Source organism: Myotis yumanensis, unplaced genomic scaffold (assembly GCF_028538775.1).
Source record: "Myotis yumanensis isolate MYYU_CA2020_CCGP unplaced genomic scaffold, mMyoYum1.0.hap1 SCAF_5, whole genome shotgun sequence".
Taxonomy (NCBI): Eukaryota; Metazoa; Chordata; class Mammalia; order Chiroptera; family Vespertilionidae; genus Myotis; species Myotis yumanensis.
This window is the reverse complement of record NW_027223756.1, coordinates 945,862-966,761: the sequence shown is the minus strand read 5'-3', so window position 1 is coordinate 966,761 and position 20,900 is coordinate 945,862. Positions and strand designations below refer to the sequence as shown.

Genomic DNA, 20,900 nt, shown 5'->3' with positions numbered 1-20,900 from the left:
AGCTGAGTGGTTTGGAAACGTTTGAGTCTGTGTCCACGTGTGTAAACAGTAAACAACAGGGCTCTGTGGGTATCACTGCGGTAACGGCCTGCAGGCGTGTGGAAGTCAGAGCCCAGCCCGTGGCATCCGTGCTGTGGCTGCAGTGGCTGTGCTGAGGCCTGGGCTCTGAGGGGCGGGGGGCTCTGAGGAGGGGCGGGGGGCCGGCGCTGCTTCTGCGCTTCAGATCACGTGGCATGCCCTCTGCTCAGCGGCCCTGTTTTCACAGGCAAAGAAGCCACGGCGTATGAAGTCGCTCACCTGAGGTGACGCGGGCAGTGGCGGGCCATGGTTAGAGGCGAGGTGGGGGGTGTGCCCAGGATGGAACGCATCCCGGGTCCGAGTCGTCCGGTGCTGAGTGTGTTCTGACCCGCAGGTCCCCGGAAGACCTCTCCCGGTTCATCGTGGAGCTGCAGCAGCGGGAGCTGGCCCTGAAGGACAGGAATGGCTCCATCACCAGCAGGTAGGCCTGGGCGCCGGCTTGGGTGGGGTTGGGAGCGAGGGCCCTGGCCTGCAGGGACAGCTGTGCACACTTCACTGTCCAGTTGGCTTTGGCCTGAGTGAGTGGGAGCTGGGTGCACAGTGCCTCGTGTCTGCTGACTCAGTGGAGGTGGGTGGCGTGTCATCCTTCACCATGCCAGTCGCCACTGGCTCCCCTGTGGGCTGGTCACCCGGTGGGCTGGCTCCCCTGTGGGCTGGCTCCCCGGTGGGCTGGCTCCCCGGTGGGCTGGCTCCCCTGTGGGCTGGCTCCCCGGTGGGCTGGCTCCCCTGTGGGCTGGCTCCCCGGTGGGCTGGCTCCCCTGTGGGCTGGCTCCCCTGTGGGCTGGCTCCCCGGTGGGCTGGCTCCCTGGGCGCGGGGTCTGTGCAAGGCTGTGTGGGATCAGAAGTGTGGGCTCTGAGCGACCCCTTGGTGCAGAGCTGGGTCCTGCGGTCATGCGTCTGTGTGTGTCTGTGTGTGTGGCCTGTGCACTCAGGGAAGGTCCACGGAGACCACAGAGCAGCCAGGCCTTTGTCTGTGAACAGCCGCAGCCCAGAGCGAGGTTTGTCTCCTTCCCGACAGGAAGTTCGGAGGCAGCAGCTGCGTGGTTGCCCCAGGCCCGGGGTGGCGCTCTCCTCGTCACCCCCGCGCCGTGTTCCCAGCACCATCCTCCCGCCTCTGACACCCGGCCGTTCCCTTCGGTTCTCACACTAACTCCCGAATCAGCGCAGACCCCGCAGGCACCGGGGCTGCCCCCTTCGACTCCAGTCATGAGCATCGGGTCCCCAGGTGACCCGCAGTTCTGTCTGCCTACAGATTCAGGGGTTCCCTCATTCCCCCATTTAATAATTCGCTAAGCGACTCAGACAATTCAGGAAGTGCTGGCTTCTGGTGGCTGGTTTACTGGGAAGGCTGAAGGCTGCAGCCAGAGCTTGGGCGGGAGGCGCTGGGCAGGGTGGGGCGGGTGCCCGCCTGCTCGGAGCCCCCCCTCCAGCACCTGTGCTGTTCACCGGTTCTGTGAGGTTCTGCTGCTTGATTATGTCACTGGCTGTTGGTGATCGACAGCCTCCAGCTCCTCTCTCCCCCTGCAGGTGGGGGCAGAGCTGGGAGTGCCAACCCCTCAGCACCTGGAGCTGCCTGGGGATCCCCAACCCCTGGTTGCACAGCCTCACATTTGGGTGAAAGGGGCGGCTATGAGGCAAAGGGTGATGTCCCTGAGAGTCCCCAGGGTTGTAGGAGCTCTGCCAGGGTGGGGCAGAGGCCAGATGCAGCTAGTTGTCCCCTTTATCCTTGAGGGCGTGTTCCGAGGGGGCCGCCCCGGCCAGTACAGCTAGTACGAGGCTCTGTTTCCCTCACATGCAGGCCTAGGGGCCGCTTAGCTTGTCAGTCAGGCACCAGAAGATGCTCACAGTGACTGACAATAAACAGCAGTGACGGGAACCTACGTGAGAGCAGTGCCCTGCGGCTCGGGCCATCGCTAAGTAAGGAGGGGTCAGGGAGCACCAGCCCTGCCCTCAGCATGGGCGCTGGACGAGGGTCACTCGCGTCCCAGCGGGACAGGCCGGAGGTGCCAGGCTGCACCGTGATACTCAGAACGGTGCGTAACTTAAAACTCAGGCCCTGTTCATTCTGGAATTTTCCATGTAACATTGGGGACCATGGATGACCATGGGGAACTGAGGCCGTGGGAAAGGAGGGGTCTTGGGCTGCATCTTACTCGCCACGCCTGGCTCGTGCAGGGCAGCCCGCCGCCTCCATGTCTGCGCCCCGCCCACAGCGGAGCAGAGGCCTCCCTGGTCCCCTGTGGAACAGGACACCTCCAGGGACCACTGCCGGCAGCTTCCACCTCAAGCCGCATTGGCCCAGACAGGTCACGTGCCCACAGAGGAGGGGGTGACTGACCAGCTCACCTGATCGCTGAGGACTGAGACCGCTGAGTGAGGCCGGCTGCTCCGGGAGCGAGGCCCAGGGGACTGAGGGTGATGGTGGAGCCCTGAGGAGCTGGTCTTGGCCATGCCCCGTGGGGACAGTGTGCTAATCATTCATCAGCAGCCAGAAGGAAGGGTTTTCATTCGGGGCTGATGTCATTGTGAAAATTGGCTTTTAGAAGCATCTGGTTACATTGGATGTCATCACATCAATTTAGCTTAAAGACCTCAATGATAAAGATTGCCTTTGCCTTCAAAGCTCGGTCAGATGAAACGGGCGTAAAAATGATTTGAAATTAAAGCGACATTTTTCCAGGTGATTCTCTTCATCCCACTTTGAACTTGAGACAGAATGAGCTATTGGGGGAAGGACCCTTGTCTGCATCTTTTCCCGCCAAGCTGAGGGGTGCTCTGTGAAATGGGCTGCTCTGGCCAGAGCACCACGTGCAGGGAACAGTCCCACCAAGGCCCCACGTGCCATCGCTGTGGCCAGGAACGTGGGCTCACCTGTCCCACCGGCTGCTGGGAGTGTTGGGAATGGACTCTGCTCAGGAAGCAGCCCTCCGAGGGCAGGCGGCCTGTCTGTGTGACTGCGGGCCCCCCGGGCCCCCAGGAGCTCCCTCTCAGAGCCGGTGCAGCCCCCTGGGGAGCAGGGGTGTCGGGGACCTGAGGAAGGGAGCCTGCCTGCCTGCCAGGTCTTGGGAGGTGAGGCGTGATCGCCCTTGCCTGGCTTCCAGCCCCATCCTGAAGCCGGCCGTTCCGGCGCAGCCGGATGCACATGGCACGGCGCCCGGGCGACTCCGTGCCGGCAGGGAGAGTGACAGGCTGCACGTGGCACGTGCCTGGCGGGGACTCTGGAGCACTTCCCGAGCCCAGGCTTCGTGCCCGGGGCTCGCGGGCATTGTCTCATGTCATCGGCCCGCCTTCTGGGTGAGGGAACGGCCCAGTGAAGGCAGCAGTGCCCGTAGGTCTCACAGCGGGCTGGCGGGCAGTTCTGGCCTCAGGCACTCGTCATCGAGGGTTGTGCGAGCCCGACTCGGGAGGATGGGGAGGAGGCCGTGCACAGCGTCGCTTGCTCCGGCCGGGGTTGGGCAGCTGCTCTGATGGGGGCGTCTGTGAGGAGGCCCGGGCTCTTGTCAGGCTGGGCGGCTGGTGCATCTCTGCAGAGAGGCAGGGTGACGGGGAGAGGAGGTGGCCACAGGGCCAGGCGGGCGGGGCTGCAGGGCCCTCCTCACAGGCCAGCACTCCCCAGCTCCCCGAAGCCCGGGCCAGAGCATCCTGTGGGTTTTGTCCCTCAGCGTTGCTTCCCTGAATCCACCTCCTTCCCTGCACTCACTGCTGTGGCCGTGGCTGTGGCCGTGGTGAGGCCTGCATGGCTGAGGTCTGAGCCTCTCACTGTTGCCGCGGCATTCCAGCTCCTGCAGGGCGAGCCGACTGCCCAGCCCTGCATGGGGACAGCAGCTCAGGCTGGGCTGATCCCAGCGTCTCTGAGGTGGCAGGGAGGGCCCGCGTCCTGACTGCAGAGGCTGAGGGGGAGCCACACCCCTCACGGGGGTGGGGAACACTGAGATGACGACACAGTTCCGAGCCGTGGGGCCAGTGCTGCCTGGCGTGGAGAAGGGAATGTCCATGGCTTGAGTTACGGCCTTGCCACTGGAACCCGGCCCCACACTCACCCTCTTGCTGTGTGTGCCTTCGCAACGTGGGCCCTGAGCTGTGGCCTGTGCTCCCAGACGGGCTGGGCGTAAAGAGCCCCCCGAGCCTCCCACTGCAGGACGGGCCGCTTTCTCCCTCCAGCGGGTGCCATGGACGCAGCACTGCTTCTCACACGGCTGTCAGCTCAGTGGCTGTCAGAGTGGGCAGGTGAGGAGGAAGCGCGGCAGGGATGGCATGCTTGGCGCAGGGCAGCACTCAGGCGGGCCTGTGGATGTGCAGCTGTGACAGCGTGTCCCCTATGGTGCTGAGCCCCAGGGGGGGTGCAGGAGGGTGCCCTGCAGAGAGCAGAGTGCTGGGCCCTCTGTCGGGGTGCCCTGTCGGCCAGGCCTCTCTGCTGGCGGTGGATCTGGGGACACTGCAGGCCAGGCCACGGCGAGGCTGCATTTCCTCGTGGCTCGGCCCACGGCCTGCTGTCCTGCTGACTCTGCTAGGACGGTGCGGGCTCCACGGAAGGTCCTGGACAGGACGGGCTCCTGCAGGGGCGGGCTGCTCTGCCCTGCTGGAAGGAGTGCTCCCTGGTGAGTGGAGCGGGCTTCTCAGGGCCCTGTCGGGCATCCGGCTCAGGTGCCTCACTGGAGACCAGGGGTGCTGACGGCGGGCCAGGCCAGGGTGTTTGCCGCGCGTCTGCCCGTGCCGGGCTCCGTGCTCTGTGCTCCGGGCCGCAGGCAGGCTCCACCTGAACTGTGGTGTGGACGGTGCACAGCGGAGGACCTCCGCCCCTTCCGGTCACACAGCTAGGGCGTCCTAGGGACGGGGTTCGAACCCTGGCTGTCTGTCTGCGGAGCTCCGGTGGTTGGTTTGAGGGTGGAGCCCACACCCCTGAGGAGTGCTTGGGAGGCCGTGTCCCTCGTCCTCTGCTCCTATGGAAGCCTCAGGCTGCCTCCCTGGGGCAGGTGGAAGGCAGTGAGCCCGGAGGAACGCTGGCCTGTGTCCAGGGGCTGCTCTTTGGGTGCCGGTCTGCCTGGCCGGGCCTGGCCGGCTCTCCCAGCCTGACGTTCCTGTGCAGCAGTCCCCACGGGCCACCCGGTCGCCCAGAGGTTCCGGCAGCTCTGGGCTGTGCCGACCACTGCGTTTGCCTCCTCGGCTGTGGGGTCTCAGAGGAGCCCTTGGCCTCAGCTTGTCGGAGGGTGACAAACCCCGAGAGCCTCGGCCTGGCCGCTCCTCTGTGCTGCCTCCCTCGGTGCTGGGGCTCCGGGTGGCATTTGGGGGACTGTCTCCGAGGAGGCGGTGCCCGTGGCTGGCCTGTTCCCTGGCATGGCCAGGTGGGCTGGTTTCTCTGCCGCTTCCTGAGGGCGAGTGAAGAGCAGCAGGCCAGTCGTGATTCTGTTGGTCTGGAGCGCGAGGCTGCGCGCTCACCCACCGAGGAGCGTCACGGGCCCGGCCTCGTGTCCCGGGTCTGTGTGAGTGGCCGCGCTCTCAGCTGCTGAGCCCAGCAGGGCCAGGAGGCACCGAGATGCCTGAGGGCTGGTCCTGCTCCAAGTCTGGAGGTTTCACCTGCGCCCGACTGCAGCTGAGGCCAGGAGTCTCCTTTCTCGGCCCGCTCTGGGCTCCAGCCTCAGCCCCACACCCAGCAGCTCGGGGCCCCTGGGCGTTAATCAGCCTTTCTCGGCCTCGCCTGTCACGGTGACGGTGGTGACAGCTGGCACCCGGGTGTCGGGAGAGTTCAGTCAGAATCTTCCGTGCGGCGCTGGGCCTGCTGCCGGCACAGGAGGCCTTGTTAGCGCTAACGAGCATCGCGGATGGCTGCTGCCCGAGTTTCTGAGTGACTGGGAGGCGTGAGCTGGGCCCCGCGGCAGTGAGCGCTCCAGTGAGCTTGTTGGGGCCAGAAGCCCAGCAGCGGTAGAACTTGTGGGCACCTGGGAAAGGGAGGAGGTGAGGTTTGCTGTGGATCGGAAGTGGCAGGCGAGGGAAAAGGCAGGGGCGAGGCTTTGGTGAGGGCCTAGGACAGTGATGGCGAACCTATGACATGCGTGTCAGAGGTGACACGCAAACTCATTTTTTTGGTTGATTTTTCTTTGTTAAATGGCATTTAAATATATAAAATAAATATCAAAAATATAAGTCTTTGTTTTACTATGGTTGCAAAGATCAAAACATTTCTATATGTGACCCGGCACCAGAGTTAAGTTAGGGTTTTTCAAAATGCTGACACGCTGAGCTCAAAAGGTTCGCCATCACTGGCCTAGGAAGGGGGTCTCCTCTGCTTTGGCGGGAGCGCAGGGCAGTGACAGCACAGGGCCCGGGATTCCGTTTGCGACATGATGACGTTAAGCCTTTTAGACAAGCAGTGACGACTGGGGGGGTGGGGGGGGTCGCCATCGAGTGCAGTCAGGTGCCAGTGGGCGCCGTGTCCTGGCAGGTGGCGAGGATGCACCTGGAGAGGCTGCTGCCCCCATGCAGCAGGGGAGGGCGGGGCCACGCAGGCCGCGCCTCCTGACCCTGACCCAGGGACTGTGGGTGCTGCGGGCGGAGCCGGCTCTGGTGCCCGGCTCCCCGACGCTAGCAGAAGTGATTTCCTCCGATTTGGGTTCTCTTCTGACCTCGTGCCCTCACCCTGTCCCTCCTCAGCGGATGGAACTGCCTGTCAGCCGGGCCCGCCTGCCTGGCCACATGGAGGCCACACTCCAGGCAGACGCTGCCCTGGGCCCCGCTGCCCGCCCTGCTGTGTGTGCGGGCCGTGCAGGCAGTAGCGTGTGCTCCCTCCTCACGGCTGTGGGGCGCTCTGCCCCCAGGTGCCCATGAATCCATACCCTCTTCTGTCACTTACAGTTTTCCTGCAGACAGTAAGAACCTGTGTTGCTGTGTCCACTCTGGCTCTCTGTGCCACCTCCTCCACGAAGCTGCCCGAGGGAACCCCGCTGACCAGAAATGAATCGGCCATTCCTTCCCAGCCCCCGTGGCTCCGCCCTCCGTGGAAGCAGACCCCACTTGGGTGAAAGCCCTGGCTTCTGCCTCTGCCCCCTGCAGCCCCTCTCAGCCGGGTTCCCCTCTTCTGCTCTGGGCCTCCAGCTCGGCCCGTCCCCTGACATGGCACACACCCTGCCGGGCTGCCTCCCCGGCTGCGTCCCCCCTCCAGGTCCTGCTGAGCTCAGATTCCTTAGGTGGCCTTAGCTGACTCCGTACGCAGGCTTCCCCAGGTGACGTGCTGTGCCGTTCCATTTTCTCCATTAGGTGCTAATTGGTTCTCCTTGTCTCCATAAGATTTGGGGTGGTATCCACCACTGTGGTTCTGGCCAGAGCACCGCCCGGCCACGCGGCAGCCACTCGGGGCACTGCGGCCACTTGCTCCGTGTCTGCTGGGCATGAGTGACCCTGGCTCTGGGTGCAGGCGTGAACCTGCTCCTCACTCGCTCCCTCTCTTTCCCACCCCCGGTCCAACCACAAGGAGATGATCTTGGCTTCAGTCCACACCCAGACCCAGCACTGGTCCTTCCCTGCTGGTCCTCATCTTTCCTCTGACCCCATGGCCGCTCTGACCACTCACCCTGCTTCTACCTCTGTCCACTGGGTTGGCCTCTGCCCAGCATCGTCTGCACCTGGGTCCCCCAGTCACAGAGCGGCCATGTCACTTGGGTGCACAGAACCTTCCGGGGTCTTTTGTCTCAGTCGCATTCAGCGGTGACTGCCCTTGCCCCGGCATCAGGACTGGGGCAGGCGGGCACCCTTCAGGGCGACTGGAGGAGGGACTGGTGCTCCCACTCCTTCCCGTGCATTTCTTCCTCAGCCCCGCCCTCCCCCCGGGTGTGCTTCCTGTGTGCCCAGGTGCGCAGCAGTGGAGGGGGAGGAGTTGGCACCTTTGATTGCCTGCTGGCTGCCTGGCACCCATCTCCTGGCTCCTGCACCCATCCCATCCTTGGCTGCGCCTCACACTGCGGAGGCCCGTGGCTCAGAGCCGTGCGCACAGCGTCCCGCCAGGGAGTGAACTTGGCTGTTTGGCTTTAGACCCAGGTGATGCGTTACCTGACTTGCCAGCAAAAGGCACTGGGGAAGGCTGCCGCCCAGGCTGACGGGGCCACGCTGGCAGCTGGGCTCCCAGGGCGGCGTCCCTCCGAGCAGGCAGGCGGCTCAGCCAGGTTTGTGCTCTGAAAAGGCATGTTTTCTGCCTGTGGTTACGTGAACCCGGGTGCCGTGCCGGCGGCGTGCGGGGCGGTGTGTGGGGCCGGGCTGGCGTGGCACACGCACACGCACGAGCACGTGTCACCCTCGCAGGAGCACTGGGACGCGAAGGGGTTTGTGCGGCGGGAGAGAGGCGTGTATTTTGTGGCTACAGAGCCGCCGGGGAGCCGTTCTTAGAAGTGCCCTCTCATCAGACCTGCCCAGAACTGGGGCGCCCCGGAGCCCGAGGCGAGACGCCGCGAGCGGGGCTGCTGGCCCCGAGGCCCGGCCTGCCTGCCGCGTGGCCGGCTGTCTGTCTGGCAGGGACCCGCGTCACCTTCCCGGCCTCAGCGCGGCGGGGGGCTGTGGGCTGTCCGTGTCCTGCTCCCACGCTGCCTGCTGGGACCGGGGGCGTGGCCTGTCTGCTGGGTGCCGGTGCCTGCGTGGGGCGGAGGAGGCCAGGCCTCTCCCGGCCGCCCAGCGCTGCGTCTCTTTGTCTCCAAAGGGCTCTGCCTCCCGGGGGTGGTCACGCAGCCTGAGCACCCCGGCCCGCAGCGGGCGCCGCCTCCATCAGCTTTGCTCGTCGAGGGGCTCCTGCTGTGTGGGACACTCGGTGGGCTCCCGCCCGTGCCTGGTGCCCGGTGCCCCTGCAGACGGGCTTCTCAGGAGTCGGGTTTGTCGCCCTCCCTCCTCCATGGCAAGGAGCACCTGCAGGCGGCGCCCGAAGCTCCCCTGAGGCCACCCAGGGCCAGCCTTTCTGGGTGAGGTCTGCGTGAGGTGTGGGCCTGAGCCGCGTGGGCCCAGCTCGGTGGCCAGGGGAGTGACTCCCGCCGCCTGCTCGGCCTGCCCTTCCCGCTGGTTCTCCAGCCTCCTTCCTTCTTGCTGGGAGGGACCCTGGCCTGTCAGTTGGCCTGCAGTGCCGCCTGTGGACAGGAGGTGGAGCCACAGCCCTGGAAGCTGCTCTGCTCACTCCTCAGGCCTCCTGCCAGGCTTCCCAGGGGAGTGCTGTCGCCGAGCCTGTACATTTGGTGGCCAGTTGGGGGGGGGGGGGGGGGATGATGATGAGGGCAGGGCCTGAAGGAGCTGGGTGAGTGGCTGTCTCTCCCAGGTGCTTTCTTGGCAATTGCTCTCCTCTGCCCTCCCCTCCCCTGCCTTCCTCTCCCCTTCCCTGCCCTCCCCTGCCTTCCCCTCCTCTGCCCTCCCCTCCCCTGCCTTCCCCTTCCCTTCCCTCCCCCCCCTCCCCTCTCCTCCCTGTGCTGGGGAGACCCTCCAAGCAGGCCCCACACTGCACCTTGCGGGGGCACAGACCCTCCCGCTGCCGGGTCCAGCATGGCCCTGAGACCTGTTGGAGTTGCTCTCATTTTCCAGAATAACTGTCTGGTTTTGTCCCTGACACCAAGGCCCTGTCACCCCTGAGAGAGAACTCAGTCCATCTTGGGGCCCAGTGGGAAGTCTGGGCTCAGGACCAGCACCTGGCAGTGCTTGTGTGACTTTGGAAGGGGGTGTAGATGAGCAGCTGTGGGGGGAGAGGCTGTGGGGGGAGAGGCTGTGGGGGCAGAGAGGGCCCCAGGCCTGGGCTGTGCCCTGTGAGGGCAGTGCTTCTCCCGGGCGCGTGCCTAGCGGAGACCAGGGCAAGTGGACAGCGTTGCGCCGTGGGCACTCGGGTGTTTCATTCTCAAAGGTGAGGGCGGAGCGCGCTCCCACGTGGGCGAGGACTGCGTGGCTCCTCTCCGCCGTGTGGTCCGACGGCCACCTAGCCCAGTGCCCGCCCGTGGTCACACGCAGCACCCACTGCCCGTCGATGTGGGCCTCGTCAGCAGGTCTCGGGAGGGAAGGGTCTGCCTGTCTCACGGGCCAGGTGCTGCCGCCGTCTGGGACCCGGTGTGGGCGCAGGGAGGCACCGTGGGGCTCAGGCTCTTGCTCTGTCCATGGACAGTGGCCGGGCCACTCCTCTTCGCATCCGGAAGCCCCCTGAAGCCCTGGCTCCGCTGGTCAGGGTTGGGGTCCTGAGCCTCGGGCTGTGGGGCCTCACTTCTGGCCCTGCCACAGGCCAGCCAGCTGCCAGCCGAGGTCTTTGGCTAACCTCTGACCCAGCAGGTAGCCGTGTGCTCGAGGCTCTGGAGGCTGCTTACCTGCTCTGTCACCTGGGACACAGCCCATCCTTGTTGGGTGCGCGGCCCTGGCCGGGCTGAGAGGTGAGCTCGCTGCCCGGGGCCTTCACCACGCTGCTGAGGGCGGGAGTGGCCGGGGTCGGAGGGGGCACTGGCGGAGGCACTAGGGTTGGTCCCTGTGGCTCGAGGTGGCTGAGAGGTGGCGGCGGGCTCCTGGGCCGGCCTCCAGGCGAGGGCTCCTCCAGCAATTGAGCTGCCATTAATATTTCACACCCAGACTGCTTTCCCTGTGCTTTCATTTCCATATTTAAAATGGCATTTACATATTCATGGGCCTTTTAAATAAGTTTTTATTGTTGAGGGATGTGGAAGTGGATAACATGTGAACTCCCGTTCGTCAAGAACTGGGAACAAAGTCCTTCCCCAGTGAAATCAGTTCACTGCGGTTAGTCTGTCGCAGTTGCCGTAGGAAAGTTACTCCGGAAGCCAGCGTGTCCGGGTTCCCGTGGCTGTCCTTGTCCCTCAGCATCGGACACTGGGCGGGGGCCCGTGCGGCTCACCTGGAGGCCCGTCACTCTCGGTTTCTCCTGGCGGGGACCCTGGCGTCCACTGCACTGGGGACCACGTCCCCACTTCCTTGGTGACGGCGGGACTCTGGTGTGGGAGGTGACTGGGTCCTTCCCGGGTCACCAGGTGCCTCTTGTTGGCGAATCCAAGCTGTTTCCAGTTTGCCGGACTCCCTCCCTCCTTCCTCTGTGGTCACTTCAGCCTCCCCTCGCCCCTGCACACACAGAGCCAGACAGTGGCCGGGCGAGGCGGGTGGTCCTGAGCAGGCACGGCCCGTGGACCATGGCCGCGGCCAGTGCGTCAGGGCCGGGAGGGCTTCAGGCCCCCAGGGACGCAGGCGTGGGGGCTGCTGTGCCGTGCGGTGCGTTGCAGGGAGCAGATAGGGGCCTGAAGAGTCCAAGTGCTAGTGCAGCAAACTGGGAGGCCTGGGAGCCCTGGGAGCCAGGCCAGAAGGAAGAGCTGCGCTCAGGGCTGCACGCTGGGCGGAGGGGTCACCCTGCCGGGCAGAGCTTCTGATCGGGAGGCTGTGCAGAGCTCAACACCCAGTGTTTCATGACCTCCGAGGCCTCTCTGAGCAGCACGGGGAACCGTGGGCGCATAGAAGACAAAAGGAGAAACTTGAAAGTTTACGTGGCAGAAAACACTGTAAAAAAGTCAAATTGGTATAGTCTTCCCTTTTTTAGTAATCTTTAAATATTTTTTTAAAATATGTTGATGTTTATTTCAGAGAGATGGAGAGGGAGATAGAAACAATGAAGAGAGAGAATCATTGATCGGCTGCCTCCTACATGCCCTCTACTGGGGATCGTGTCCAAAACCTGGCATGTGCGCTGACCGGGAATCGAACTGTGACCTCCTGGTTCAAGGGTCGACGCTCAACCACTGAGCCACACAGGTCTGGCTCTGAAACATTTTACTGTGCACTTGTGCCCTACCTTCCGTTGTCGCCGCCTGGGCATCCCTGCACTGCTCTGCTTTCCTGAGGGCCCGAGTGAAGGGTGTGCTGGGGTGGGGGTGGGGGGCGGGGGGGTTGGGGGAGGTTGGAGAGGGACTGACAGCCGCCCTCAGGGAGCCGCCTGCCCTGCCTGGGTGGTCGGCCTTCATAGAAGATGCACAGCTGCCGGGCGCGGGAGGCAGCAGGCGCGGGCCTGGCTGACCTTCGGTGTGGCAATGACTTTCCAGATTCAGCATCCAAAGCACAATCTGTGAAAGGAAGGGTGGTAAGCTGAATTCATTAAGATGGTAAACTGTGGCTGTGAAAGAGACCACGAGGAGAATGAGCAGGCAAGCCCGAGCTGGGGGAAAGCACTTGCAGAGCACGGCTGGGGAAGGACTGGTGCCCAGGTCCGCAGAGCACTCGCAGAACTCAACAGGCAGAAAGCAGCTCAACAGGAAGAGCAGTTACACCGCGGGCAGCAGATCTGAACAGACAGCGCGCCAAGGAAGGCACCGGGTGGCCAATGAGTACACGAGAACGTGCTCCGCACCTGTGTCAGCAGGGCATGCACATGAGAGCCACAGCGAGGCCACCGCAGGCACGGACGGCGCCGAGTGCCGGCCAGGACGCGGGGTGCGGTGGCGGCAGGGCCTCCCTCATGCTGGAGGGGTGCAGAGGGTGCAGCCGCTCTGGACGACAGCTTGTTAGTCTCTTACAAACTAGGCATACTTTTACCGTTTGATTAATTACATTCCATGATATTTACCCAAAAGATGTGAAAGCTTATGTCCACAAAAAACCTGCACACAGATGCTTCTCTCAGCTTTACCCGTCGTCACAAAACTTGGAAATACCCAAGCAGTCCTTCCGGGGGTGGTGGGTAGACAGACGGTGGTCCCGCAGACCGCGGGACGCTACCCGGCACCAAAGGGACATGAGCTGTCAGCCACGAGAAGACAGGAGGGGCCTCAGCCGCACGTGCCTAAGTGATGGAAGCCCATCTGAAAGGCTGTACGTGGCGTGAGTCCAAGTCCAGGACGTTCTGGGGGAGCCAGAGCATGGAGATAGGAGGACGGGCGGCTGCCAGGGTGAGGGGAGAGGGGTGAGCAGGCGGAGCACACAGGAGTGTTCAGGCATTGAATATGCTCTGCAGGGCACAGGAACGGTGGACCGTGACATCACACATCTGGAAATTTGTAGAACCCACAAGGGCAAAAAGTGACCCTTCATGTGAACTGTGGGCTTTAGTTAGTAATGTGTCAATACTGGCCCCTTCATTGTGGCAGATGGACCACCTGACACAGGCTGCTAATCGGGAGCCAAACCCCCCCACCGGTAGGAGGGGCCTAGCGGAAGCTCACCTGCCTCAGACTCAGGCACAGGCAGGTGGGCGGGTCCTCTCGCCAGCCTGTCTGCTCTCCTGCAGCATGGACAGGAGGGGACAGGAGGGGAGGGCTCCCAGAGCCGGCCCAGTCCCCTCTGTATGTCGGCCTGGGCACGCTTCCTCACCAGCTCCGTTAGGGTCCCACGCCCCTGGTGTCCTGGCGCTCATTCCGGCTGGGGTTTCAGGTGGGCGTGGCCAGCCCCCAGGCCTGTTTCCGAGGGAGGCGGGTGCTGAAGTGGGGAAGTGGGGTTGGCATCAGACGATAAAGGAGGCCCCGAGGAGGAAGGGGGACAGGCGGGGACACACCTGGCTGGCCTCCGTGAGCGAGCTGTGCAGACCCTGGGGAAGGAGAGATGGAACTTTGAGTTTTAAATTGGCTTAAACGCCTCTCCGTTGAGCAGTCTGTCTGTTCGTCTGCCCCTGTTGGGAGCCATGGGCCGCAGTGTTCTCTCATCCTGTGCTCCGCTGGTTTTATTGTCTTTCCATATTTTCCTGCCATAAATGTAACAGATTTTATTGTGTTTAGACCGTTTTTAATACAGCCTCTTGTAGAAGCCAGGGAAGCCCGGGTTCTGCCATGGCAGCCTCAGAGCGCGTCCTTCCTTCCCGGGGTGGCATCTGGGCCAGGGCTGCTTGGAACCTTCCCAGAATGCCCCAGCCCGCTGGCCCCAATGAGCTGCTGTGACCGGCTGCGGGGGGGGGGGGGGGGGGGGGGGCAGCGAGGCCCACGCCCTTTCAGAAGCTCCCAGTGCCCCGGGGAGTGGGACACGCCTGTGCCGGCTCACGTTGGAGAGCCCTGGGGTCTTGGGGGCGAGGGGGGCTGGCTCCCAGGCAGGCCTTGCGCTGAGATTGGGGATGCCGAGGCCCCTCTCTGGGTGTCCGGGCACCTGGGTTAGCCCGAGTGTTTCCCAGCTCCGTTCTCAGCCGCCGTGGACGGGCCGTGTCTGAGGGCGGCCACTCCCGCCTGAGGCAGCACGAGAGGAAGGAGCCCCACGCGAGGGCTGCAGTGGGGGCTCGTGCTCCCCTGCAGGCGGCTGACGCTGCACCAGCGGGTGCCGCCCAGGGCCTGTCCCAGGTGAGCTGCTCCCTGGGGACGTTTTGTGGCAGTTTTATGATTTAATATCTTTTCTGTGTGTAATTTACTCCATAATCTACCTTCGTTTCAAAACACCCTCAGAAGTTAGACTGCTGCTTGTGGCAGGCTGTGCCCTTGAGGCGCCGGGCGTTGGTAGTGTCTCTGCCAGCAGCTCGGGGCTCCTGGCTGTGCCCAGGCCTTGGCGTGGTCAGCCCGGTGGAGCTGTGGTCCAGTCTCACATACCCAGATGCCCACTGTGGGAGGGGGTTGCAGCCCCGGTCACGGGGGCTCAGGAGAGGAGATGTGTCTGGTGGGCTGGGGCCTGGCGTTGGGGCCTCACCCGGGGGCTGGGCCTCAGACGCGGAGCAGCGCCAGGAGAGGGCACCCGCTGGACTGGCACGTGGTCCCTGGGCCTTGGGCGGAGCCTGTGGTGCCCCATGGAGGCCGCCTGCTGACTCGGGAGGCTGCTTGGAGATGGAGGGTCAGTGGGTGGCAGCTGCTCTAAGGTCAGACGCCCTGGGCTCACCCTCACAGGGTCTTCCCTCCACTGTGGCCTGATCCTGACAAGACGGTGGAGACAGAGCGCTGGGAGCGGCCTCTGCTGGGCGCCCAGCGGGCACAGCTCTCCTCCCTCCGCCTCGACCCTGGCACCTCTGAGTCGCCCTTGGAGACGAGGCTGAGAGAGTGCGTGTGCCCCCCACCCCCGCTGGCATCCTCGGTTTCCCTCTCGCTCCCACATAAGCTTACCCCTGACCAGACTGTGTTTCAGCTCATGTGAGGGCCCGTGGTCGCCTTTGGGGTGATGGTGGGTGTTCCGGCTGCAGCCCCCGGGGAGCAGGCCGGGCAGAGTGACCATGCAGGGCCCCTGTTGGCCCGGCCTGGTGATGGTCGAGGCTGCAGGCCACACCCGAGCCCTCCATGACAGAGGGTCATTGTGTCCTGTGGCTCCCAGCTCACCCACCACCAGACGTGACCCGAGAGGCTCCAGGCAGGGCCTGAGGATGGGGGGCTGAGCAGCTGGCTCCCACCAGAGGCTCTGGAGCCCGAGCAGTTGGCGAGCTGCTCTCCAGCCTTTTCTCGAACCCTGTCCTCATGGTTGCCTTTTGTGGGTGGACCTTCCCTGACGAGCAGATTGCTGGTGAGCCTGTGGCCTCTCCCACCCCCCGCCCGAGGGCCAGTGTGGCCTCAGGGCTCTGGTGGCAGGAGGCATCCCGCTGGCTGACGACAAACCAGCTCGGTCAGTGGCCTGGGCCCGGGGACTGTAGGGCACAGAGTGAGGAACCGTCTGGCCTCGGAGCCAGAGGCTGGGAAGGTTGAGGCTGCTTCCGCCCCTCCCAGGGCATGAGTGCCAACCCAGCCGCTGGTCTTTGCCCCAAACCAGAGACTGAGGTGGAGGATGGAGGTGGCTCAGTGCCTCCTGCTGCAGGTGGATCTGATTGAAGTGCACTCACTTACCTGAGCCTGCGAGTGCCAGCGCTTGACAGGGACCCTGTAAGTGCCTGCCAAGTGCCTGCCGGAGCCAGAGGGAGGCGTGTCCTTACTCTCGGGTGGAGTCTGAGGGTGAGGCTCTTGCTCAAGGTCACCCAGCCTGCAGGGGGTGCGAGGCTCCCAGTGCCTACAGTGTCCTGAGGGCAGTGGGTTCACCCTCCAGACTGCACTTCCCCGTGGGCCTTTCTCTTGGCCCAGCTCCTCGGGAGGTGGCTCTGAAGGCCAGGGCCCCGCCTGCTGCGCAGGCCCATCCCCAGAGTGGAGCAGGCCCTGTAGGCAGAGGTGCCCTGTATGGAGGGCTGCAGAGCCCCTCCCCTGCCCTGTCCCATTCTCCTTCACGTGCTCCCTCCCTCCGTCAGCCCCCCAGCAGGGGTGCAGGCTGACCCCCCTCCCGCCGTGTGTGCACCCCTGCCCGGCGCTCTCCTCTCTCCTCTGTGAGCTGTTGCTTCCTCATTGGAGCTCAGGGTCTGTCCCAGGCGTGAGCCTGTCCGCTTCCCGGTCCTGCAGGGCTCCCAGGACAGGCCGCCGCCTCCGACTGCCGTCTGCAGCCCCTGGCCTGTCGCAGCGCCCAGGGCGGACGCGGGCAGTGAGTGACTCACCTCGGTCCACCGGAAGTGGCAGCCAGCACGGTACCCTCTCCCACCTGGCGGAGCTGTGTCCAGAGCGAGTGGCCTGTCTCCGGGCAGAGCCACAGGCCCGGCGGCTGGTGCTAAGTGGCCGCTTCTTAGAAGCTGAGTGCTGGCTCCCTTTCAAGTGGATGCTTTGAGCCGACTCGTCAGGTAGCCTGTCTTCCTGAGCTTTGAGGCTGGACAGATGTCAGGACTCTTTCTTGCTTGTCTCCTTAGTTTATGTTAGGAGCTGCCAGAGAAGCACCAGCAACCATTGGAGAGGAAGCACGCAGGGGCTCGCACCGCCAGCCCCGGGGTCTGAGGACGCCCCTGCTCCGTCTGCGGGGGGGGGCGGTTCATTGCCTCCCACGTGAGGCTCAGAACCCTCAGCCACCCCTCGCCCACGGCACACCGGGCCATGAGCGCACAGGCACCCAGCTACCCAGTCCCGAAGGCCATGTCTGAGAGCTCGCAGGGCCTGAGGGTGCGGGGCTGTCTGACACGGCACAGCGCCTGGCCCTCCGGACGCCCGGAGACGGATACCTGGTGCGGGCGGGAGACTGACAGGAGGGCAGCCTGGGCCTGGCTGGCATCGCCACCTCCCACCCGCTTCCTGCCTATTGCCTGGGTGAGTGCCCGGGGCTCCTGTGAGTGCCGAGGGGAGGCGGCCTCCGTCCGGTCCCAGGTGTGACTGTTCTGCCCTCTCAGCGCCTCTCCCCTCCACACCCCTGCCCGTGTTCCCACCTTGCAGCCCTGGGCCCTGCCACCGCCTGCAGCCCCGCGTCTCTAGGTGGCGGCCTTGCTCCTGTGCCGCGGGGCCGGGAAGCTGCTGGGCTCTGAGACCCGGGCCTGTACCGGCCATGGCGGCTGCCGAGCACGTGACGCGCTGCCCTGCCTGACCTCTGCCGCTCCCTCGGGTTGAGGCCTGCTCACCGGGCACCCGGCTCGCTTTTCCTTGTGGTCACCATCACATCTCGGGGCCTCCACAGCCGGGCCGTTTTGTCGGCAGCCCCGCCTGCTGTGTCCAGTCTCGCTCTTATTTGCTCCCTGCGATTCTGGCCGCTCCTCCCCCGTTCTCTTCTCTCTCGGCAGCTCCAGGTGATGGCATGTGAGCGGCTGCCGCTGACCTTCTCCCTCTTCGCAGGCGGGTCGGCGACGTCCCACTGGTGCAGGCAGGCAGTCTGGCCTGGCGCTGGCCTGGCGCTGGCTCCATCCTCAGGGCAGGCGGACCTCCCACGGGCCCTTCTCCAGGCTCCTCGTGGCAGGTGGGGTCGTTGGGGTCGAGTTCAGTGCACACGGCGCAGCTCCGCGTCCAGGTCTCTGCACAAATGGCTCAGTCAGGGGGTCCTCGGAGCCCTTGAACCTGGAAGAGCTTCAGAGGGGCAGGCCTGTGTGCTGGGGCCTGACCAGCAGGTCCTGTCCATGGTCCCCGCGTGGGGCTGTGGCCGGGGCCATGGTCTGACCTTGTCGCTGCTCATAGCAGGACCTCCTGGGCAGGTCAGCATGGGACTGCCCACCTGCACCAGTGGCCCAGGTCCCGCGGGCACGCCATCCACCTGCTTCCCTGTGGCGGCCTCATGGGCCAGTCGAGGAGCTTCGTTTGGTTTCTGGTGGCTTCTTGGGGGGGCTCGGCCCCTGAGTGACTACCTGGTGGGACTGGTGTGTGAGCGGCTGGTGGCCACATGGGTTCCTCTTGTCCAAGAGCTGGCTTCTCACTTTGACATGGAGCTGGAGTCGGCCCTGGGAGAAGGCAACTGAGCACGTGCTCAGAGACGGGGCTCACTCCGCTGCACCCCAGGAGCCAGCAGATCCACGGTTCGTGGACACTCAGCCGAGGGGCAAGGAGCCTGGTCCAGAACCCGCCCGGCAGGCGGCACCTCCGTCCCAGGGTCTGGGTGCCCGTGAGCACCGGGCTCTGCGGCACGGGTCCCAGGCCCCTGTGGTGGGTGCCGTGCTTCCCAGCGTGGGAAGGTGGCCCACAGCCCGTCCTGCCCTGAGGTCTGTCTCCAGGCTGAGCTGCGCTCACCCCCTACCCTTCCTGAGCGTGCACTCAGCTCCTCGGCGTCCACCTGCGCCTTAATGGAGGGCCGCGCGGGGGCCTGGCTCTCTTGGAGCAACTAAAAGCTTTTCCCGAGAAACAAAGGTGCTGACTAATTGGTGGGTTCATTTCTTTATTTCTGGGCATGAATGGTAAACAGCTTTGCTTCTCGGCTCAGCGGGAGCAGATTGGGAGCGTTTGCCTGATTGATCCTTACCTGCAGGGACGTGTGCTGGAGGGATCTATCGATTGAGCACCTCCCGCCAAACCCACTCTGAAACAGGCTTAATTGCCTCAGACCAGCTTTCTGCAGCAGCGGGGCCCGTCCGCCTCGCTCAGCGCCGCCCTTGGATGGAGGTTTCTCCGGTGCGTCCTTGAGGAGCCAGGCGCCCGCTGGCCCCGCTTCCTGGGCCCAGAGAACACCCGGACCGCCCGGGGGAGGGGAGGGTGGCCGTTTCTGGTTGTAGAGGAGGGAGCCTGCCCTCACCCACGGGAGCAAACAGTACGTCCGCTCTGTGGGCTGGAGGATCGGGGGCGAAACCAGTGCCCCCCACCTCTCCACTGCGCCCCCTGTGTCTGCACTGTGCCCCCGTCTCCTGCTGCGCCCCCGCCACCCCATCCCCGATTTCACTGGCTGGCAGGCTTTCCTGCAGCGGCCACTCAGCACTGGTGGCAGGAGCTCGGTCCTGGGGGCGCCGGGAGTGAAACGGACAGTTTCAGAGGTGGGTTTGGGGCATCGTGACTCTTGTTTTCCGTTTGTTTTGTTATTGTTAATCCTCACCTGAGGGTGTTTTCCCATTGCTTTTTCGAGAGTGGGAGGGAGGGAGGGAGGGAGCGGGGAGAGAGAGGAAGAGAAAAACATCTGTGAGAGAGGCACGTGGATTGGTTGCCTCCCGCACTCACCCCGACTGGGGCTGGGATCAACCCTGCAACCCAGGTGTGTGCCTTGACCGGGAGTCAAACCTGCATGCTCTTGGTGCTCAGGCCGGCGCTCTAACCACTGAGCGACCAGCCAGAGCCCGTGGTCTTGTGTTATATGCTCACCCAGTGGCCAGGCGTGATGACAGACAGCGTCCTAGGAGTGGGAGGGACAGTGAGTGGACAGGCCCCGCCTGGAGCAGCCCTGGAGACGCGGGGGCTGGAGTGTGCGTGTCGGAGCGGCTGTCCTGTCCTTCACCAGCTGGGCCGCTGGCGACTCCATCTCTTCATCGGAGCACGGCCAGGCCTCCGCGGAGCTCGGGTCAGGGTCGCCCTCCACGCGTGGGAAGGGCCTGCACCTCCACGTGATCAGCACCTGCTGCGTGGCTCCGGGCCCAGTGGTGAGTTGCTAGAACACGCTCCCTGCACTTCCCGGGTGTGGGGTGCAGGCAGGTCTGTGCCCGCCAGTGTGACCCGCAGCCCGAGGCCCCGGTGCTGCCAGCCTGTGCCGGCTCCGGGGAGTGGGTGTGTCTTTCTTGTTCCTCATGTAATTGTTCAATTAAAAATGAAAACAACAGCGAGTCCTCCTTCCCCCACATTTTAGGTGACGTGTGACGTCAGCCAGTCCGTCCCTCCAGTCTCACCCACGGGGGGCACTACGTTGAACAGCGGGGGCTTTTCCCCAGGCCGGCTTCTCAGCTGCGATCTGAGGGTGTCTGTGTCTTTGCCCGTCTGTCTGCACGGGTTGGGGGAGGGTCCCTGCGGCCCGGCCAGTGGCCAGCAGGTGGCTCTCTGGGGTGGAGCTCACAGGCCCCAGGGAGGTGACAAGCAGCAGTCACTTGGGCCCAGAGATGTCCTCGCGCTCTGGTGCCTGCTGTCTGCACGGGCCCTCCGGCTCTGCACCTCCGCCAGCTCGGCTCTAGGCTGCCCTGATCCCAGCACAGTCTCACGCCCGGGCCCGGGCCCTCCACGCTGCAGAGCCGCTTTACCCTACCCGTGGTGCCCGGGACCATGCCAGACCTGACGGGGTGAGGCGGGAGGGCAAGTGCCCTGGGCTCTGCAGCCCACGTGGGGGCTTGTTTGCAGCCTCCTCCCACCCTGTCCCTCAGAGCCAGAGCCCCCCCCTCCGTGCGCTGGAGAGCAGCATGCTATCCCTTCCGGCACCCTCCTCGCCTGCACTCCTGTGCAAGCAGCCTGCTCATTGGTTCACGGGACAAAGTCGCAGGAAACCTCACAACTGGAGGGACCCTCAGAGCCACACTGTTGGGTCTGGTCCTGCAGATGCGCTGTGGTCCCTGCCCACGGGGCCTGTGGTCACTGCTCGTCCACTCTCCCTGCGAGGCCCTGATGTGCATCGTGCGCGCCTGTCTTGTGTGTCTGCGAGCTCATCCAGTGGGGCGGCACCTCATGCGTCTTCCCGCGGGGCCCTGTGCCCCTGCGGTCCCCTGGCTGCTCGGCCTAGAGCAGATGTGCTGCAGTCTCGGGTGAGCAGGGAGACCCTCCACAAACCAGGGGTCCTTG

General features: G+C 64.5%; 1 protein-coding gene across 2 annotated transcripts in view; it reads left to right on the top strand.

Annotated features, from left to right (window-relative positions):
* The window catches only part of MAD1L1 (mitotic arrest deficient 1 like 1), a 147,358-nt gene that overhangs the window by 38,895 nt on the left and 87,563 nt on the right, over positions 1 to 20,900 (top strand). For both annotated transcript variants that reach the window (XM_070414256.1, XM_070414257.1), the window contains exon 10: positions 413 to 499. In XM_070414256.1, the coding sequence (XP_070270357.1) occupies positions 413 to 499 (87 nt within the window). The remainder of the gene's footprint in view (positions 1 to 412; positions 500 to 20,900) is intronic.